At 35.5% G+C, this 19,519-nt stretch overlaps 1 protein-coding gene across 3 annotated transcripts in view; it reads left to right on the top strand.

The window, feature by feature from the left end:
* Positions 1-13,575: 13,575 nt before the first annotated feature.
* LOC6647068 (tyrosine-protein phosphatase 99A) overlaps positions 13,576-19,519 on the top strand; it is a 105,642-nt gene continuing 99,698 nt past the window's right edge. For 2 of the 3 annotated variants that reach the window (XM_023178462.2, XM_047013533.1), the window contains exon 1: positions 13,577-13,713. In XM_023178462.2, coding sequence (XP_023034230.1) covers positions 13,599-13,713 — 115 coding nt within the window. In that variant the 5' untranslated portion in view covers positions 13,577-13,598. Of the gene's footprint in view, positions 13,714-19,519 lie in introns of all 3 variants that reach the window. The other variant, XM_047013534.1, reaches the window with a different exon arrangement.

Raw genomic sequence — 19,519 nt, 5'->3', positions numbered from 1 at the left:
GTCCAGTCCAGTCCAGTCCAGTACCCCTCATCTCTCTGACTTGGCCCTTCATCTATTTTTGCATGACGGAGTCCATCAAATTGACTTCCACTCGAAATTAGGCAAATGGCCAACAATTAAACATGTGATTCCTTCATGTTTTACATTTAGCTTGAAGGTGCTGGGCAATTTGGTTCACTCTCACTTGGCTATTTTGGCCCATTTTTTTTTCGTTGGGTTTTTCTCTTTTCTGTGTGTAAATATTAATAAGCCATTTAACTGCCACAACACGTTGATGCATGGCAGTCGATTGGGCTTGAAATAGCTTGAAATTGTTTGCTTAATAAACGCCATTCATCAAATCGACACGTTTTTCTGAGAGCTTTTCGTATAGCCCCTTCTCCTGTTTGGTTTTTGCGATCGCGGCAAACACGCAAAGTTCAACCCCTTTTGACAAATGCAGGTCAAGAGCTCTTGACCAGAATACGACATCTCACGCAAGAGGTAAAACAAAAGTGAGTTAGTGTTAAACAAGCCATAACCAATAACTTATGATTATATATTTATTTCATTAAAAACCAAAAATAGAAACAGACGTTGGATAAAAAGGTAATGCCTTTCGATCCATATTTATTCAGGGTCATGATCGTGCATCAATCGGAGTTAATTTGCCACATGCGGCGCCGCAATTGCCCCACTCCTGGCTTTGGCATTTGCATTCAATTTTCATTGTTTGAGCCGCAATTGATGTCGAGTGCACCCTTAACGGATGACGCATAATGAAAAAAGAAAGCAAAAAACAATATAAATATTAATGCTATTTGCTTAACAATTCAATTTGGGGAATGGGTAAAGAGTGAGTGAAGGAACACTTGGCCCATTCACACGAGGCCAGACGACATCAACGGGACGTCGCATATTAATCAGAGTTGAATATATGTGTATGTATATGTATGAATCTGCTCGGTATATGAGAGTCTAAAAGGTGCGTACACAGTCCAGCCAATTTATCTGTCAGTGCACTCTGGGCGGGCCCCTTTTCATTTTTTTTGTGATTTTCGAGGGGTTGTACTTGTTTTTAGGCTGTAAGCCGCTGGAAATACTTTAATCCACTTCACTGTGAGACTGAAATTACAAACACACTCAGAGTCATTCGCTCCTTTGAGCAACCACCGAAAATGTTGCATCAAAGGGCACAGAGGGAAAAGGAATTGTGTGGATGGGACAAACCATTCAAATTGGCTGCTATCGCAATTATTCATACAGCGGCGACATTCATAAAATGTCGCGCAAGTGGCAGACCAACCCAGTCGGGGAAAGACACGCAGATACACACACACACACACACACACATAGATATATATACATATATGTAGAGTAGTTTCATTCTTGCACAGTCTACCGGACTGATGTCAGTTTGACAGTTGAAACACAAATGCAATTATCACTTTATTTTAAACGATTTATGTGCAACACGGCAGTGTACAAGAACCAAACCGAACAGAACCAATGGACAATTGGACATTCAGGACTTGCAGGACATGGACATGACAACGACGACAGCAACGGCAAACGGAAACGGAAATGTGAATGGCAACAAGCACCGCACACAACAGCGCTCTACGGATGAGGATGACCAGAATCTGCTGGGACAAACAATTGCCAAAGGTGTGCGTGCCAACTGTACACTCTCCTATGCCAATATCAGGAATCATAGTTCAATTTATTGCTACTTTTTTGCCTAATCTGAAAAATGAAATGGCATATTCAATTTCTATTTAAGATACAATCTGTGATTGGTATTCTGACTTATGTGAAATTCATTGTGAATGCAGATAGATTTTATATTCAAAGACTACTTTAAAAATTATCAAAAGTTTTCAATTATTTTTGGCAAATGATACGAATTGAAAAACTATTTATTAATTGTGCAAAAAAAAAGATAATAAATTATTACCATAAAAAGAAATAGAATTCCTTACCAATGTTAGAATTCTATCAAAACCAAGTTTAGTAATAAATATGTATTTTAATATTTAAAAAAAATAAACGGTTATCGAAAGAGCCATAACATTTACTCCAATCTTAATAACTTCAATAATTTCAATAGACCACATAAAAACAGATTTTGAAATTGATAAGAATACTTCTACTGCCACAGCCATTTGGTTCAATATTTTATTCAAATAAATATTAAAAAGTACCTTTAGACTCAAATTGAAATCGGAGAGACTGCTTTTTTACTTGGTAAATAAGTTTATTTATATTAATTTCTTTATTTCTCTCTATTATTTTAGAGAAATCAATTTGGTAGTCGATTTTCTATAAGAGATGCTATGAAGATATGATTTATGATTAATATCTCTCCTATACAATTCTATATAATTCTGTATATTTTCTAATAGCATATTTTAAGTCATTAGTTTTATAATTTTTGTACTTCCCTTTAAAATAGAAGAAGTCAACTCATTTAGACATGGATTCCGTATTAGCTGTGTATCAAATGGAAAGCATTTTTGACCCATTAGCCTCAACAATGTACAGTTGGCTTGATTTATAAATGAGTTCATATCGTTAGCTTCATCTTTTTTTTCCCTCTCTCTATATATTTCATTTTTTGTTTCCTAATGCGCTTTGTTCGTCCAATTGCAACAGATTTTTTCGCATATAAGTATTCAGATTTTTTTCATAGTTTTTCTGCCTTATTGAAATTGACAGAAGGTTAATGGCGTTGAATGACGGCAGCGCGGTAGAGTCAGCAATTTACCACCCCGCTGGGCATGGGGCACCACATGACAGCGATTCGGAACAGCCGCTTAGTGCTAAGCGTGGCTCATGTTGCATAGAGCGAGACCAAGACAGAGACAGAGAGATTTGCGATAAAAAATGATTGCACATGTGAGTGTTTGGCTGAAAATTGCAACATTTGCGGCATGAAAATATATTTCACGAGGCAGAAAGAAGAAGACGAAACTCAACCGAACTGAACCCAACGAAAATTCGTAACAAAGCAAGAGGCAGAGCCAGATAAGGTCGAGGGGGTGAGTTCTGCTCTAGATTTACACTTGCCGCCGACCAAGCTTTGGCGGGTTATCAGTGTCCTCGGCCATAAATCACTGTCAAGTGTCATTCGCCCTAGAAGCGGTGGCGGCTCTATAGCATCCTTTATCCTACGCCGGTCGTTCGACAGCCAAGTGAAGCAAACTTTTTCAAACCCATACACACACACAAGCACACAGGGTTAGATTGTGGAATCAACTTACCACTAACATGTGCCCGGGAGCAAAAAGGTGCAACACCGGAAACTGCTGCAGCAGCCACTCAACGCGTCCAGTAACAGATACAACAATAGACGAAAAAACATTGGAAAAAAAACTCTGGAGAACAAAAAAGAAGCGAAAAGTTGCTAATTAAACTTTGTGCTTGCCGAGAGCCATGAACTTAGACCCCCAAAGGGCATGGCCAATGTTTGCCCCGATGCAACGAAAGTGTTATCCCCAATGCCGTTTCTCCCACACACAACTCGCTGCTCGGCTGCGTTGCCCCCTTCTCTCACCATTGCTGGAGTTGCATTCGTCATGCATTGGTTAACATTTCGTTACGCTGTCAATGTCATAACCGCAAAGCGAGTCCTGCCTCCTGTGTGTTGCCTCAAATATCCTTACCGAACCCACCCCACCCAAACATCCTCCTTCTTGCCATGGCTAATTTCCGCTATTGTTCATAATTTTTATTGCGCTTGTTGCGAATTAGTTTCGGTTTCGCTTGATGCTTCCCTCGCTGCTGCTTCTTCTTCCCCTTCACTTCTCTCACTCTTGTTGCAATTTTTTGCAATTTAAAATTTGTTATAATTGCGGCCTTCGGCTTGGCATTTTGTATTTCGGGGGTAGTTTCGGTAGAGTTGCAGCTCTAGTGAAAGGCGTTGACAACGGTCTGCGATTAACATGATTGCCAACATGACTTTGCCCGAGGGGTGAGTTTTCGGTCTCGGTCTCGAGCTCAGGATGCGCCTATCGAGTCTGCTTGGTGGGTGTAAATACATTTCATATTTATGGGCATTGCAATTAAATGCCTGGGAAGTGCTTTGTGAGTAAGGGAGCAGGTACTTTGGACTAACAATTTCATAATTTATATGTCTCCATGCGTTTGTAATGTTATCAATTGAGTTGAGGAATTTCCATACATTAAATTGATTGTTGAAAGCATCTACAAATTTAGATCTATAATTTAACTAGAATTTAATTTTATGCCAGTTGCCAAATGATATAATCTTCTTTCTAATGCGGAAAAGTTGTTATTCTTAAAGGTTCTATTCAACAGATAGAAACGAGTCTGTGCTTTTGTTTTGGGCTGTAACTCTAAATATTGTTTTGCCTTTAACAGTTGGGATTTCAAAGTTATTTTTTACGAATTTCATACGCGAAAATTGACAGTGCACTGTTAAATTCAGAACTGTAAACATAATTCTTCCTTAACTCACTCCCACATGTTATCATTTAAATTTTAGGCCAACAGCTATGATTTTCACAGAAAGGAGAAGTATGTTATGAATTCGATTATTAAAATTACTGTGCCAGTTAACATTCGGTTTGTTTACAGGGATTTGTCAAAAGAAGAGGAAATGAATTCGAGAATTGAAGTTGTTTCTGTTAAAAGCCTAAAGGGGAGGATGAATGTTAGACTCTAACATTCGATGAAATTTAAAAGGCAATGCTCAGTTTTGCAGGGGATTAATGCTGAGCATCCAAATTCGAATGAAATGTTAAATATTACATACTGTATTGTTTCGCAATAGAGGTAAATGTTACGCACTAACATTGACATCAAAACATACATATGGGCAACTAAAAGGACATTGAGGAGACCGAATGTAATACGCTGATGTTAGGCAAGTTTACAGGATTCGGGTTGGCACTAAGGGGAAAGAAGTTTATGTTATGTTACTTACTAGAGAAGGATAATGTTACGCGACTGTCGACGACTGTTCGAGTCCCTAAACAACAACTGAGAAAATTGAATGTACGAATTCTGTAATACAATTACAGTTTAATGTTAAATCATTTGGTTATTACATTTGATATCAAAAGACTTGGACCGGTAAAGTGAGAGTGGCTCATGTTATTCTTTTCAAAATAAACATACTGGTAATTAATTCGTTGATAACATTCAGATAACGAATTCTCTCACCAAACAAGTGTAAAAGTAAATAACAGACATTTTAAATAATGCTATGATTTATTTACGTTCAAGATGTTGAATTATATTTAATGTACAAATTATTGAGTATAATAAAATGCCAAATCTATGTATATCAAACATACTTATATCTTATCTATATATTTGCCAAGTTTTTGTGAACTATTTTGATTTATCAAACATTTATTTTTAAATAGGTTATTTATAGACCGCATAAAAATATTTGTTTTCTCATAGTTTCATTGATAACTGAATAGAAATCGCAAATTCAATAGGTTAAATGATAAGCCCACGTACGTTTTATGGCATTTGTAAGCCATATCAGAGTGAAAGTACACTGACGATTCTGGCTGGCTGCTTCGTTCCGTTCTCAATATGTTGCCACGTTGTAGAGGTCGTGTTCTCTTATCAGTAGCTCTGCTCAGACCTCTGTGATAAGACCAACATACTTTATTCGGAGTAAGTGGTGAGTTTCGGAGTATCCTTGCCGCTCTTACACTCTTAGAGTTCGCTCTCTTTGAGGTATTTAGCCTCTGTCGTTGGCCTCATTGATATGACCAACCGAATGGTCCACCCGCGCACAAATCTAGGCAACACTCTGCAAGCAAAACGAAACATTATGACACTTCGTTTTGTGCCATTCGTGGTGGAAATTCTTCTAGCACGAAGCCATACGAATCGAAGGCATAGTGGCCGTTACTGCTGCCTCTGCCGCTGCCACCGTCTGATGAGCTGAGAATTTATTTGTGCAAAAAACGAATACGCTTCAGTTTCGTGTTTGTTGTGCGCTCGTAAGGATGTGTCCGCTGCCGATGCCGGGCGTCGTGCCGTCGCGTCGCGTGAACCATCAGCAATTTTGTGTGCCACAGCCGAAGTTAAGGGCGAGCAAGTCAAGCCAGTCAAGCAATCAAGCCAAAGGCCTCGGGGCCAAGTGTCTAAAGTGAATGATAACAACAAGCAGCAGCAGTAAAAAAAAAAAAAAATAAGAAAAAAATCGTAAAATGAATCAGCAAGTGAATGCAGTGTTAAGTTTATATTTGTGTTGTGCATTGTCATCGTTTAAAACAGCCGAAAGACGACCCAAAACGTCGCCTAATCACACATAAACCTGTTCTGAATCAACAGACAAAAGGTGCCTGCCCCAAAATGTTTCTAACTATCTAAAAACTCAACACATTCCATCCATGTGCAATGCGAAAAGCGCCTTAAATTATGCTACATGTTGTTTCTTCTTTTTTTTTTTGATGTGCCCGCTGCATTTCAATTGGATCTAGATTAAATTTTAAAAGTTTGAAATATCAAAATTCAAAGCTTTTGGTTCGAGTTTGGCTTAAATGCTTAATAATCGTGTGCTTTTTGCCTGACATCAGGCTAGTTGGGTGTGGGTAGTGGATGGTTTTAAATAGAATTCCAAACTCGTTCTCTCTTTGCCAACATATTTTGCATATTTGGGGGTATTCTGCCTTTGGGCTAAGCCAACTTTTCGGTTTTTGTTCTTGTTGGTAATTTTTTTTGTTGTTTTTTTTTTAGCCATTCCACTCGATTTGACCCACTTTGAAAAAGGATTTTCGCTTTCAATTTGTGTGAACGCAATATCAAACTACTTAAATTGCGGATAGCAAGAGTAAAATGTCTACCATTTAGGTCCATCTCTGAGTTAATTAGTTTAATTAGTATTTGGTCGTCGCTATGGCCCCAAGTAAAACAACAAAAATGTGCAAGAGATTGGTTTGACATTTTGTGAAAGAGACTTTAAAACTTTTGTAAATTTTTGCCGACCCAAGCTAATGGCCAACACATTATTGTTAAGCGCTCACATCTAGAAAAGGAAAACAAAAAGGACCTCGATCAACTGCATGTGCCATTTAACAAACACTAAGCGCGCCAGCAGTGAATAAAACGAACCCTTTTCGCCATTTTTCTTAATTTCACTCTTTATTCTTTTGGCTGCTGCCGCTCTTCATTCAATTGCCCCCAAAAATATATATATATATAGACTTTTGCCAGTTGCCATTTGGTTGGGCAATAAAAGCGGCCAGCAGGCTTAAGACATTTCGTCGGCCCCTAAATGGGCCAACAAAAACAACAACAACAATAAGAATGGCAATCAATGCCCAACCAGCCAGCCAGCCAGTCAGCCAGCCAGGCTCAAGTGAAAGAAAACTAAAATAAATTTATTTACTTTGCCACTAAATTTGCGCTGATTTTTGTTGTTGCTGCTGTCAGGGTCGTTCGGTTACGAGTCTCGGCGGTCTTTGCCCTACTCAAAAATGTTTGTCAACAAACGCAACGAAGCGCAAAAATGGTTCAAAGTTGCCATTGGAACTAGAAATCATGGACTTCAGGATCACAGCATCAGGAGTGCCGCCTGCCTTCCATTCCTTCATGTGCGAAAGATGTTTGTTTGTTTTGTTTGTGCAACCTTCAGCCATATTTTGCTCAAGTGTGCCACGTCCGGTTTTGGGTTGCCACAACTATTTTAAAATTTGCGGCACGTGTCTAAATTGCAAACATCAGCAAATAATAAATTCATTGTAAGCTGCATGCAGCGCTCCAAAACTAACCAGCACATCCAACTTTGGGACCTGCTGCCGGAGTTCAGGTCCAAATAAGATTACTTAAGTGTAGTTTTCTGTGGCCTTTTGCCATCGTTGGTTGGCTTGGTTTACAAAATGATTAAGCAGCCATTAGAGTATGTGAGTGGCATGCCATAAATCCAAATACAGAATGAGAACGCGCCCAAAAATAGAGTATAAAATAATTTCATAGTGCCACAATTGCAATTGTTATTCTACGTGTGTTGTTGTTCTTGTTCTCTTAGTGTTGTTTTTGCAGTGCCACTCGTGTGTTTTTGTGTGTGTGTGCTTATTCCATATTGTTGTGATGCAGTGCGCCAACACTTGAGCCACGCCGACTGCAACAGCAAGCTGCAGCTACAGCTGCACTCGAGCCGTTCACTACTGCAGCACCAACTATTGTAAAATGTCTGGCATTATAATCTTTTGCCAGTGGCTTCAGCAAAAAGGGATCATTTTTATACCCTTGCAAAAAGGGTACATTAATTTTAGTCAGAAATGTGCAACGCATAAAAGGAATAATCTCCGATCATAAATAGTGTATATTCTTTTGATCATCACGACGATCAACGCAAACTCTTATAATTATTATCATATCCAAATTTTGTGGTTAATAAGAATCATTTTGAAATAATTTTCTGTACTGTTTCTATATAAAAACAATACAAATTGTCTCTTAATTGAAAGCATATTCAGGAGTTATCCATCGTTCTAATCTTTTACATCTTGTTTTGCTTATAATATTTTAAAAAGGAATAAAAAAAGGTGAATCTAAACTGTTTAACTTCCACTCTTTCTAGTGTACTATCAAAAGTTCCGAATTTGTTGGCTACTGTTAGTGGATAGGCCACAAGCCCTTAATTCCAGTTTTGATAGAAAAAAATGCTCAAAAATGATCTAAATATTTTTATAAAATACTGCCTAATTTATTCTTTTTCTATAGCTTTTGATATATTTTTGGAACAAAAATATTGACTTTAAGACGTAGTTAAATATCATTAAGCTTTTGAATTACTTTATTGTTTTGAAAGTTAGTTAAAAGTAGCTGAAGAAAGTGGAAAAGCTTATGTTAAACCCTTTTGGCTAGCATGTCCATGTGTGCTTTTTAGAAGAGAAATAAGTGTGTGAGTGCAACAGGGCTAGCGAACAAGAAGAACTAGAGACATACTTATATGTATGTATACATATTTGTCTATTGCACTCACTTGACACGTGTTTTGTAGCTCTAAGCATACTCTCAAGTCTTGTTGTTCTTAGAAAGGAAAGCCCTTTTATCATAGATAAACCAAAAGCATCGACCCAAGTCTTGAATTTCCATGGCAAACAAATGAATTCTCCATTTCAAAGAAATTAAGGTAATTATAAATTTGAAACAAGTGACTAAAAAGGGGGAGAATGAAACAAAAAAGCAGAAAGAGAGAAAGAGAGAGAGATAGGTAGAGAGAAAAATGCAACCAAGACAAACCAAAACTAGCTGAAAACAAAAGAGACAGTCGGAAACTTAGAAGATGTATCCAAAGAAAATTCCAATCAAGAAAGACAATCAAAAGTCTGGAACTGTAAGCGGGGTCACTCTCGATTAACAAGTTTTCCTCACAGACATCTCAAATGCTATAGTCGAATGAAATTCCATGGTCTGTTAATTAACCAACTTTTACAGAAGTTTTGCATTAAAGTTTCTATTTATTTGCTTGCATTTATTACATGTCAAAGCATTTAATTTTTATTTTTTTTCCATCCACCTTTTCCACCTACATTTGCTAACTAATTCTCGTTACTTTTCGCTCGTCTTTTTTATTTCCTGCTGCTATGTCTTTTGCTTTATTTATTTATGCATTTACGTTTTACTCTTTTTCGCTCTCTCTCTCTCAGTTTGTACCTCTAAAGGTAGAAAGATGTCATTGCTGCTGTTTTGCTGTCTTAATTCATTTTTTATTTCAACGTAAATAAGCAGTAAATTACAACTGCTGTTGGCTGCTTTCTGTTTCTGCAGTTCCTGGTTTCTGCCACTGCGTGTCCTGTGCATATTTTGTGTGTGGATGTGTGTCCTTTCTAACTCTATTCCCCAGCTGCTGCTCATATTCTTCCCGTTCTATGCTATTTTACAGCTTTCTCTGGTGGTATTTAATTTAAAGTTTTTTTTTTCCACCCATTGCCAGGAATTGTCGTGGACGTTGGCATTTTTTTGTTGTCGTTGTTGTTGTTTTCTTGTTGTCATAACTGCATAAATCGGCAACTGACATTTTAGCTACTTAGTGCCTTGTCTCTTTGTGTGATGCAGTGGCGCATGAAAGCGGCTCGGAAATGTCTAATGGAAATGCATTCGATGCTATGCTGTCAAGGAATGATGTGGACAAATTGAGGAAAATGTAAAGGGGGAGACGCACTTTAATTGCACTCTCCACACAAACCACACATAGAATCCGGCTTATTCCCCTTGTCAACCAAGAACTGGGTGACCAGTCATTAGGCTACTGTGGGTGGCAGAACAAGGCGAACTTGTTGAGTGTACTACTAGCTGGTTTAGTTGTCTTGACGGTGTTGCCGGTCAGAAAATGGTTGGGGGGCAATTGTCGTTAAGGTGCTTAAGTGTAAGGCGTTGACTATTTTCAGGGCGCTTACCTTTGCCTTTACTTTTCTATTCGCCCTTTCCCCTTGGACTGTGTTTCTGTCTCTTCATTTGTTTGGCTATTAGTGGGCTTCGTTGGACAATGTCTTTATTTGGATTGCCAAGTTGTTGTAGTAATAGCTGTTAGCTAATGATGGGGTGTTACCTGAAAATAAACTTTCTATTAGGGTCATTAGTAGTCAGCGATTATGCATAAGAATTTTTATTAAGTTTCTGGAAAAATACTGGCAATGAAACAAAGCTGGAAAAGTTTTTAATATTTTAACGCATAAAGGAAACAAATGTTAAACAGTCAAAAAGTGCACAAATATGTATAAGTAAACATATATACATACCTTTTATATATTTAAAGAAAAACCCAACCGACTTACATTACTGCCATTTTCAAGTAAGCAACAACAACACACACACACACACACAGGAAAAACTTATTTATAAAAACTCGTTTTGTGCTGCCAAAAACAACATGTTCCCATGTGTGTATACTAAATACATACGTATGTATGTATATTTCTGTGTGTGTGTGTAAGGATTTCATCCTGTCGACAGTGAAAAACCCAACTTGTTTTTCCACACGTAAACCAAGGGTTCTTGTAATATGTAAAATAACTTCAATTACCAGCTTCATGCTGGGCAACACAGTAGCAACAAAAATTTGCTCTTGCCATTGTACACCATATATAGTATATATAGTTGTTGTTGCTTGTTGAAATTAAAGTATAAATCCAAAAAAAAAGCAAAAACCAAACCGGCCCACATATACTCAACCGCACATACAACCTTCTGCCCAAACACACACACAGACACACACACACACAGTGTGTGCCATCCCCGAGAATTGTATTGTTTTTCAACAAATTTTTGCCAAAGCTATTACACAGGTGCACAAAAATTGCATTCACTTTAGTTGCTCTGACCACATTAAAGCCCATGTACAAATGTTAAATTAAAGAGTGAAAACAGAAATTCACTTGGATATTTATGACAATTTTTCAAAGGATTTGTCTAAAGGATTTATTCGAGTTACTTGCGGTTTCTGTAAATCATTTACACATAACTTTCTGATGGTTGCTTTTCCCATTGCTGATTAAATATAAACTTTGTCAAAAAATCGTTTCTATAATCTACTTTGAATCATTAAAAGTCAAGCAAATTTTTTTCGTATATATGTACATATCTTGATTTATTCATTTGTCTGTTATTAACCTTAATATAATTTTTTTATTCAAATGATTTTTATTTTGTATTCACATTATATTTTTATTTTTTAAAGCTCTGTTTTTCCCGCATTATTTTCATGAAACATTAATAGATTTTTTTTGCTCTAATTGTTTGATTTTAATAATTTATTATTATCACAATTTTTTTAAATTCATTTATGAAATTAATTTTGTTATAAAAACTTTAATCTATTTTGTTTTGAAGCTTTGACCATACGTAGAAATGTTCATTTAGTTAAACCATTTTCTGCCGGGCAAAAATTTTTTAGAGATATCCTTATTCAGCAAAAAGTAATTTATTTTCTTAAGTAATTCTAGATTTATTTCTAATTTTTAAAAAAAAACTGTAAAAAACTAAAAGTATTCTAAAAAGCATTAAAAGACGTGTTAATTTGTTCCACCAAAAGTGAAACGAATAAAAATAAATAAATTTCTGAATTCAAATATTTACCTGTTTTTACAATTTCATAAAAAATTAAACTAAATAATAATAAAACGAATAATGTTTTGGATAATATTAAGGATAGATTAGATCTTAGATATTTTATAAATTGCTTAGACAAAATCGCAAGAGATTTTTAAATCCTTTTAATCATTATCATATAATTTTTACAATTAACTAAATTAAGAAATGTTACAAGCCAAAATTTATTTACTCAAGTGCTCAACGACATGATTAAATTAAAACAGTGACACAATTTGAATGCTACTTTTGCCACTTTTGGTGGCAGCAACAAATTTCTAGATTAAATTTTTTAACAGCACCAAAATAAAAGTGTAAAAAACAAAAGAGGGCAGCAGGAACAGCAACAACAGTTTGCAGTAAAACACATTAAAAACAAACTTGTTGTTTTTTTCCGCTTGTGTGTGTGTGAGTGTGTGTGTTTTTTTTACGGATTGTTGTTTTTTTTTTTTTTGTTTTTTTGTTAAAAGCAACCACAACATTTACGTCATGTGCAGTGAGCGTCAGTTGTTGGGTGCTGGCAAAAGTTGCAACCAGTAACTCGGCTTTCAACTTAAAGCCATGGTCGGGGTACTCTCACTTGCAGTGTGATTTTTTGTTTTTTAGTTTTATAGTCAAAAGTCAGAATGTTTTAAGCAGCAGCAGGAGGAACGATCGCCGCTTGCTGCCACATGTTGTAAATGCTGCCGCATTTAATGTGTTCAACCCACTCTTGGATCCCTGTCAGCTTCGCGGTACCCTTAGACCTTGCTGTTTGCCGTTGTTGTGGTCGTGGCGCATTTCACTTTTATGTTGGCGCATCTAAGGGAACTTTTATGCTCTCTCTCTCTCTGTCTCTCTTTGGCTTACTCTGGCTGACTGTGGCCCCTTTTGCCACATTAGTTTCACTGTGGCTACCACCAGCAGAGATTTCACTTCATTTTATGTTGTCAGACTTCCGAGCTGGGCCGCTGTTGTTGTTATAAAAATGCCAAATTCATTTTCCGCACACACATCCACATCCACACACCCGACACACATGTGGAATGCACATGCAGAGTGTTTATGTGTCCCTGCTGGTATGTCCTGGCATCCTTAGTTAACTTCTGAAAAAAAGGCAAGCGTTACAAGACTCAACCGTAAATGCAGCAAAACATCCTTTTATTTTATTACCTAGTGTATATTAAATGTATAGTAGTTATATATATTCCATTAACCAATTCTCTTTTTTCATTTCACAGCTAAATATACAATGATCACCTAAGGCTAAGAGCAAATAGCAACCAACTAACAAAATAACTAACTAACTAACTAACTAGTACAACAATTTACAACACAAACGCAGATTCAATTGGCTTCGAATTCAAATTCAAGCAATTCCATTGCGAAATAAATAACAAACAACAAATAAAACGAGAGCATTAGCAAATACCGCAACGCAAACCACCGCAACAAATTTCATTTCAATTAACAAAAAACAAAATCAACAAATAAGCCACCCAAAAAAAAGAAACACAAAACAAAAAACAAACAAAAATTTCAAAAGTAGCTACAAAATGACGCTGCGCATAACGGCCAAATCCCAATATCATCGTCAACAAATTATTTATGGCTTTGTGTTGCTCCTGACAATAGCCACAACGCCGTATATCCAAGCCGGACGCATATTTGGTAAGTCCATCCATAACAAATATCCTTATTTGCCATCATTTTCAAAGGGAATCACGTAAAGTGAGAATTTCAACTTTTATCTGAAGAAAATCGTTATTTCAATTGCAAAAACAAATTAAAATTGAAAATGATATCATAGTTTTTTATTACCATGAAATTTATTAGTGTTGAAGAAATAGACTTGAAAAAAAACAACGTTTAGTTAGCTAGAGAACTGTTCACTATTTTTCCATTGATTTGTTGGCCACTTTAAGTTCTAATAGAGTTGAGTTTTTATGTGGTTTGCTAAAGCTTTGGTATGTCTTTTGAATTGTTTGGAAATTGGCACACAAATTTACATTAAAAAGGTTATGAAACTAATTTGAAATAAGAAGCACCTAAAGTGAAATTTGTTATATATGGCCAACGCTCAAATAAAGGATTATTTGATTCATTATATTTAACTTAATTGTCTCTTGAAAATCCATTAAATTTCTTCTCACATAGTTGGCTTAAAAATTAATGAAGACAAAAAAAAAAACAAAGTCTGGGTTCTTAATTATAATTTTTGACTTTTCGTAGTAAATAATATTTGCTGCAGCTGGAATAGATAGATCTGAAACCCACCCTTGAGACAAGACCGTCGGTAGGACGAGTTCTTTGTGAGCATCTACTTAATTTTCTATCAGTTTTCTTTTGGGACTAATTAATGATCGCCGTTTTTAGATAATGGAATTTTTAATGCAATACGCTGGACAAATTGGCAAATCATTTTCAGGCTCTTTTCTTCATTTAAAGCTTCTCTCTGTAGAGGGAAAAAGTTGGGGAAAGGAGAAGAGGCAATATCGCCTCATGCTCATGTTATTTTCATATTAATTATAATTACAAAAGGTCGCTTTTTATACGACTTGTCGACATTGTAAACATTAATGAGGGGTTGAGGGGAAGAAGGAAGGCCTTTCTAATTCAAATACAAACAGAATCATACTTACACCCACACTCATACCCACTCGCGTACATACATACATATATGTATTTTGAAATTTTCCCTCTCTGGCTTTTACTTTTTTGCCTCTGATTGTTGTCTATGGTCTGTTTTGTTCTACCCGCTGCGGTTGTATGTTTGTTTATCTACTCTTGTAATGAAAATAATTACATTTCTTGTAATGTACTTGGCCTACAAAACAAAAAAAAAAAACAAAAATGGGAAAAAAGGAAAAAAAAAACACAAGCGAAAATAAGAAAGTCAAATTATGGAAGGAGCTAAAAGGAAATCGAGTACATGCACCCTAGTCCAATTAACTGGCACACGGAAAATACAAGCAGACAAAACTGTTTCGAGTTGGGGGGGTCATAATTTATATTTCATTAGAACCATCATAACAATGTAGTTTTGCCCAATTTCAAGTCAAACCGGTTGCCACTACCAAAACTGAGTCTCCTAATTGCACTAACAAGGAGTAGAAAATAAAAATAGAAATTGTGAATAGAAAGAGAAAGCAGAAAGAAACTAAGGAACCTAAATAAAGGACAACACTTTTGTTGGCACACATTTTTGTGAAAAGCCTGTGATTGGTCTTTAAATGAGGGCATTTCGCCCTTCCTGGTGAACAATCGGTGAAAAAAAAACGTTTTGCCTGAACACACACATACACAAATACTAAAACAGACTTAACACAGGCGTCCAGCAATAGGGATTAAATATTTATCATAAAACTTAATATTCCACATTATATTTGGCATTAGTTTAGGTTACGTCCATTTCAAAGTTTCATCCCAAATAGTATGCTACATTTTGTTAATTATAATTCTATTTAAATTTGATTAATTATAATTGTATTTATTTTAGTTTTAATAACAACAAATACTACATATTTATGTAATACTACATATTTATGTATATATGTATAATATACATTGTATATTTATAATGTTTCAAAAAAACTTTTCAAGATCAGAGGCTCACATTAGTAATAATTAGGCATTTGTATAAAAAACAAAAATACTAATCTCCTTAAACGAAAATGTATAAAAACTATTACATAAAAAGTATAATTTGATTTCAAATAAAAAGATATCCAAAGTTTTGATTAGGGGTTTTCATTTGGGTTTCGAAATACATAGTTAAGGTAACTTCCTACCAATTTCCACCCATTTTGAAGTTGATGTTAAAGAAATTACTCCCGACTACGCTCATGCATTCGCATACATACACAAACAAATAAACGTACACGTAAAAATACGAAAAACAAGTAAAGGAAAAAAAAAATAGGTGATTACCATCGCGTTGCTGCCCGTGTAGTATGTCCGCGTCCATGTCTGCGTCTGTGTCCGTGTCTGCAATGGCATTAGGTTTGCCAGTTGGCGGCGCTTTTTGTCAGGCATTTAAATGCCATCAACCAGTGCAGCAGCAGCAGCAGCAGCAAACACAAGTACACACAGATGTGAAAGCGAAAAGTTTTCGCGCTTGTTTGCTATAATTTCGATTGTTTTCACTGCATGAAAACGCAGGAACCAGCACCAACATCAGCACAAGCAGCAGCAATCATTTCCCTGCAATTTTCGTTTTATTGATGGTGCGACAATTGTTCTTGTTATTGTTTTTGTTGTTGTGGCTGTGACAGCAAGAAGTTTGCTGCCACAACTGCACTTACATGGCAACCAAAATTATGCACTTTTACATCTCACTTTTACTTTTTGCATTTTGTATTCTTTTCTATTTTTTGTTGTTGCTAAGTGCGAGATATTTATGAAAAACTTTTTGCCAAATGTTGTGCAATTATAGTTAAACAACGAACAATGAAGCAAAACAAAAAGCAATACCAAAGAAAACAAGATATCAGCAGCTAAGATAGTTGCATAAAACCATTGCATACAGATTGTGTTAGTGCCAAGTATTACTCAGATGTTCTTTTGTCGTCCACGGGCAACAACTAGACAATTAAACACAAAGTAGATCCATTTTGCTTATAATAGTCTAAATTAATGTCTCTAAGGAAGATTTCTATGAATTCCGAATAATCTATTACCTATTATTGTCAATAGTTTCTTTTGTCGTTTACAAACTTTTGAATGTATTTTGTATGTCGCGATTAATGATTGTTATTTATGAGTATTTTGTTTTGTGAACTACATTTTATTCATTTTATGAGTTTTTTCAACGACTTTTTTTATACATTCAGTAAGAATGGAAACATATTAAGTCATTTGTATCAATTTTTCCTTTATAATTTCATTTAACTTTAAGGAGAAAGCAAGAGTTAAATAAATAAGTGAGTTACTTTGTATGAAAAATTGTTGGACGTCTTACGTTAGATAAATCTTTAAGTACTGTCATAACCATAAAATAAACCTTGGTACTAAGACTTAAACATATCGATTGTTTTATCTTGTGAATACAATTTTCTAAGAAAAGTTGCTCTTCAAGCTGAAAATTACTTAAGTAAAATGGCAGGTATTTCTGTTGAAAGACTCCTTTGAGTTGTTTCGAGTTTTATGTGCATGTTGAAGCCATAAAACATAAGACCCTATACTAACTCCATCAAATCAATAAGGTATCTTGGATAGGCATCATCCCTTTTTGTATCAATGAATAAGTCAGCAAGAGTGGGCGGAGGTGGAGGGTGAGCAAAACGGAAGAACGGAAGCTTTGTGAGACAATATAAAGTCTCACTTGACTAGGCAATTTTTGCCATTGGATCTTTATTTATTGTGGCAACAATAATGGCATGTGTGTGCTGTTAGTCACCTGCTTCCCTTTTTTTTATCTACGTGTATGTTTCCTATATCCACACATTCTTTGGTTCATATCCTTTCCACCGCACATCCCCTTCTACCTTTTACCCACTGTCACAATTCTATCTTTGGCAAAGTCTGAGGAAAATAGCCCCAACATTAAGCGTAAATTGGTGAGTGGAATGTCCTTTCGTTTTGTTTGGCTATTAGCCGTCCTGAATGTCCTTTCTTCCCCCTTTTTCACACATATGCAATTACACCAGGAGGCATACAAGCACGCACACACACACAGCAAGCTACTAAAGTGTATTAAGAGCCGTTGGTTGTAGCACGTCGCAAATCGTTTGGCTTTTTCTTTTGTTTTTAAATTATTCATGCCATGCCTAAGAGCAAACAACAATTTTGGGGCTTCCCCTCGTATACCCTGCCCGGCGTCTGCCCCGCACTCCTAATCACCAATTCTTAGCGTTCCGTTTTTGGGCTATCACACGCACTTTATATTCAGCTCATTACAACAATACCAAACAATTGGCGACATCAGTATACCAACAACAACAAAAACAATGCGTAATGTACTAAACTGTTGTGATTTTAATTTAGTGTAGGCGTCTATGTCCTTGATATCCTTCTTGACGTCCTTCAGCCGTCTGGCGTAATTTCTTTATTAGATTCATTTTTTTTTTCTTACCCTCGAGCTGGAGTTATCCTCATCTGCCATTGGCAACGACAAGAAGCTAAAAACAATTTCTAAAATTAGTTTTTCACTTAGCTGCCGCCAGCCAGTTGGTGGTGACTAAAGTAAATAATTTTTAAATCCCATAAACAACATGCATACTTTATCAGTCCATGGCAATTTCAAATTGAAGTTCACTTTAAAGGGAAAATGTAGACATTTTTAATTGATTCAACCCTCAAAAAGTTGGACCTTTTTAGCTGAAACATTACAGACAATAAGCTACTTATTTATATTTTAAATTTATTTCATTTAGTTATAGTTTAATGTCACAATAATTAAAATTCAATAAGCAAAAGGAGTTTAAGCTTTTTTTAAATATATTTTTAAACTATTTGCTCATGCAGTAATGACTCTTCATGTAAGATGAGTTGTTGGCTTTCATTTCAGATATTTCTGTTAAAACGATTTTCATGTAGAAATGAAAAATTGTATATATTTTAAAGCCACTCACCATTTGATGCCATAAACGAGCATTATTTTCTGATAAATATTGCAGCAAACAATATAAAAAAAGTATCGAGAAAAAAATATATTTGTTTACGGGTCAAAAAATTCAATCATCATATATATAATTTATAGAGTCCAAAAAATTCTGTTGGGTTATACTCAATCAGAGAAATGCATCAAATTGTTTGTTTATTTTCTTTCTTTTTTTTTTGCTTTCGTGCCACTGTTTCAACATTTTTTTCATATGCCACAATGCGTTTGAACTATGCACTTCGATAAATATATGTATATGTACATATATGTGTGTATATCTTTGCTGTTTTTTGCATTGTTTCGGTTCTAGGAATTTTATAAATGTTTAAACAAGTTTTAATTAGTTCTTAATTAAGTAAATGCACATATTGTCAATAAACAATATTTATGTTTACTTTGCCACAAAACTCAACAACGTATCGAGTAACAAATAATCACTTTGGCTTTACTCGATAATACTCGTAGCAAACCAGAAGCTAGATGAAATTCGTATCCGAATCCATAATTCGTTGTAAGTTTGCACATACCAAAAATGAAAGCAGTAAATAAAATTGCGGCATTTGTTTGGTTTGCATTTCCTAAACCAACAAAAACACATAAGTACATGGTCAATAATGCAGCATATTTGACTTTTTGTTCAAATACAACCAAAAAAAAAACAGCACAGAATAAAAGGAAACGAAAAAGAGTGACAGAAATCAGGCAGGGGCAGTAGAAGAGGAAAAAACAAAAGCAAAATATGTATATGAAGTTGAAATAATTCTAACACTGTCATTAAATATGTAATCAACAATTTTTGGCAGGAAAATCTTTTAAATACTCTATCTGGGGTAATTGGAGTTTTCAGAAATTTTAGAAACAATTCCTACACTTTTT

This window comes from Drosophila willistoni, chromosome 3R, assembly GCF_018902025.1.
Source record: "Drosophila willistoni isolate 14030-0811.24 chromosome 3R, UCI_dwil_1.1, whole genome shotgun sequence".
In the NCBI taxonomy this organism is placed as follows: Eukaryota; Metazoa; Arthropoda; class Insecta; order Diptera; family Drosophilidae; genus Drosophila; species Drosophila willistoni.
The sequence above is the reverse complement of the archived record's forward strand: the minus strand, read 5'-3'. Positions and strand labels throughout refer to the sequence as shown.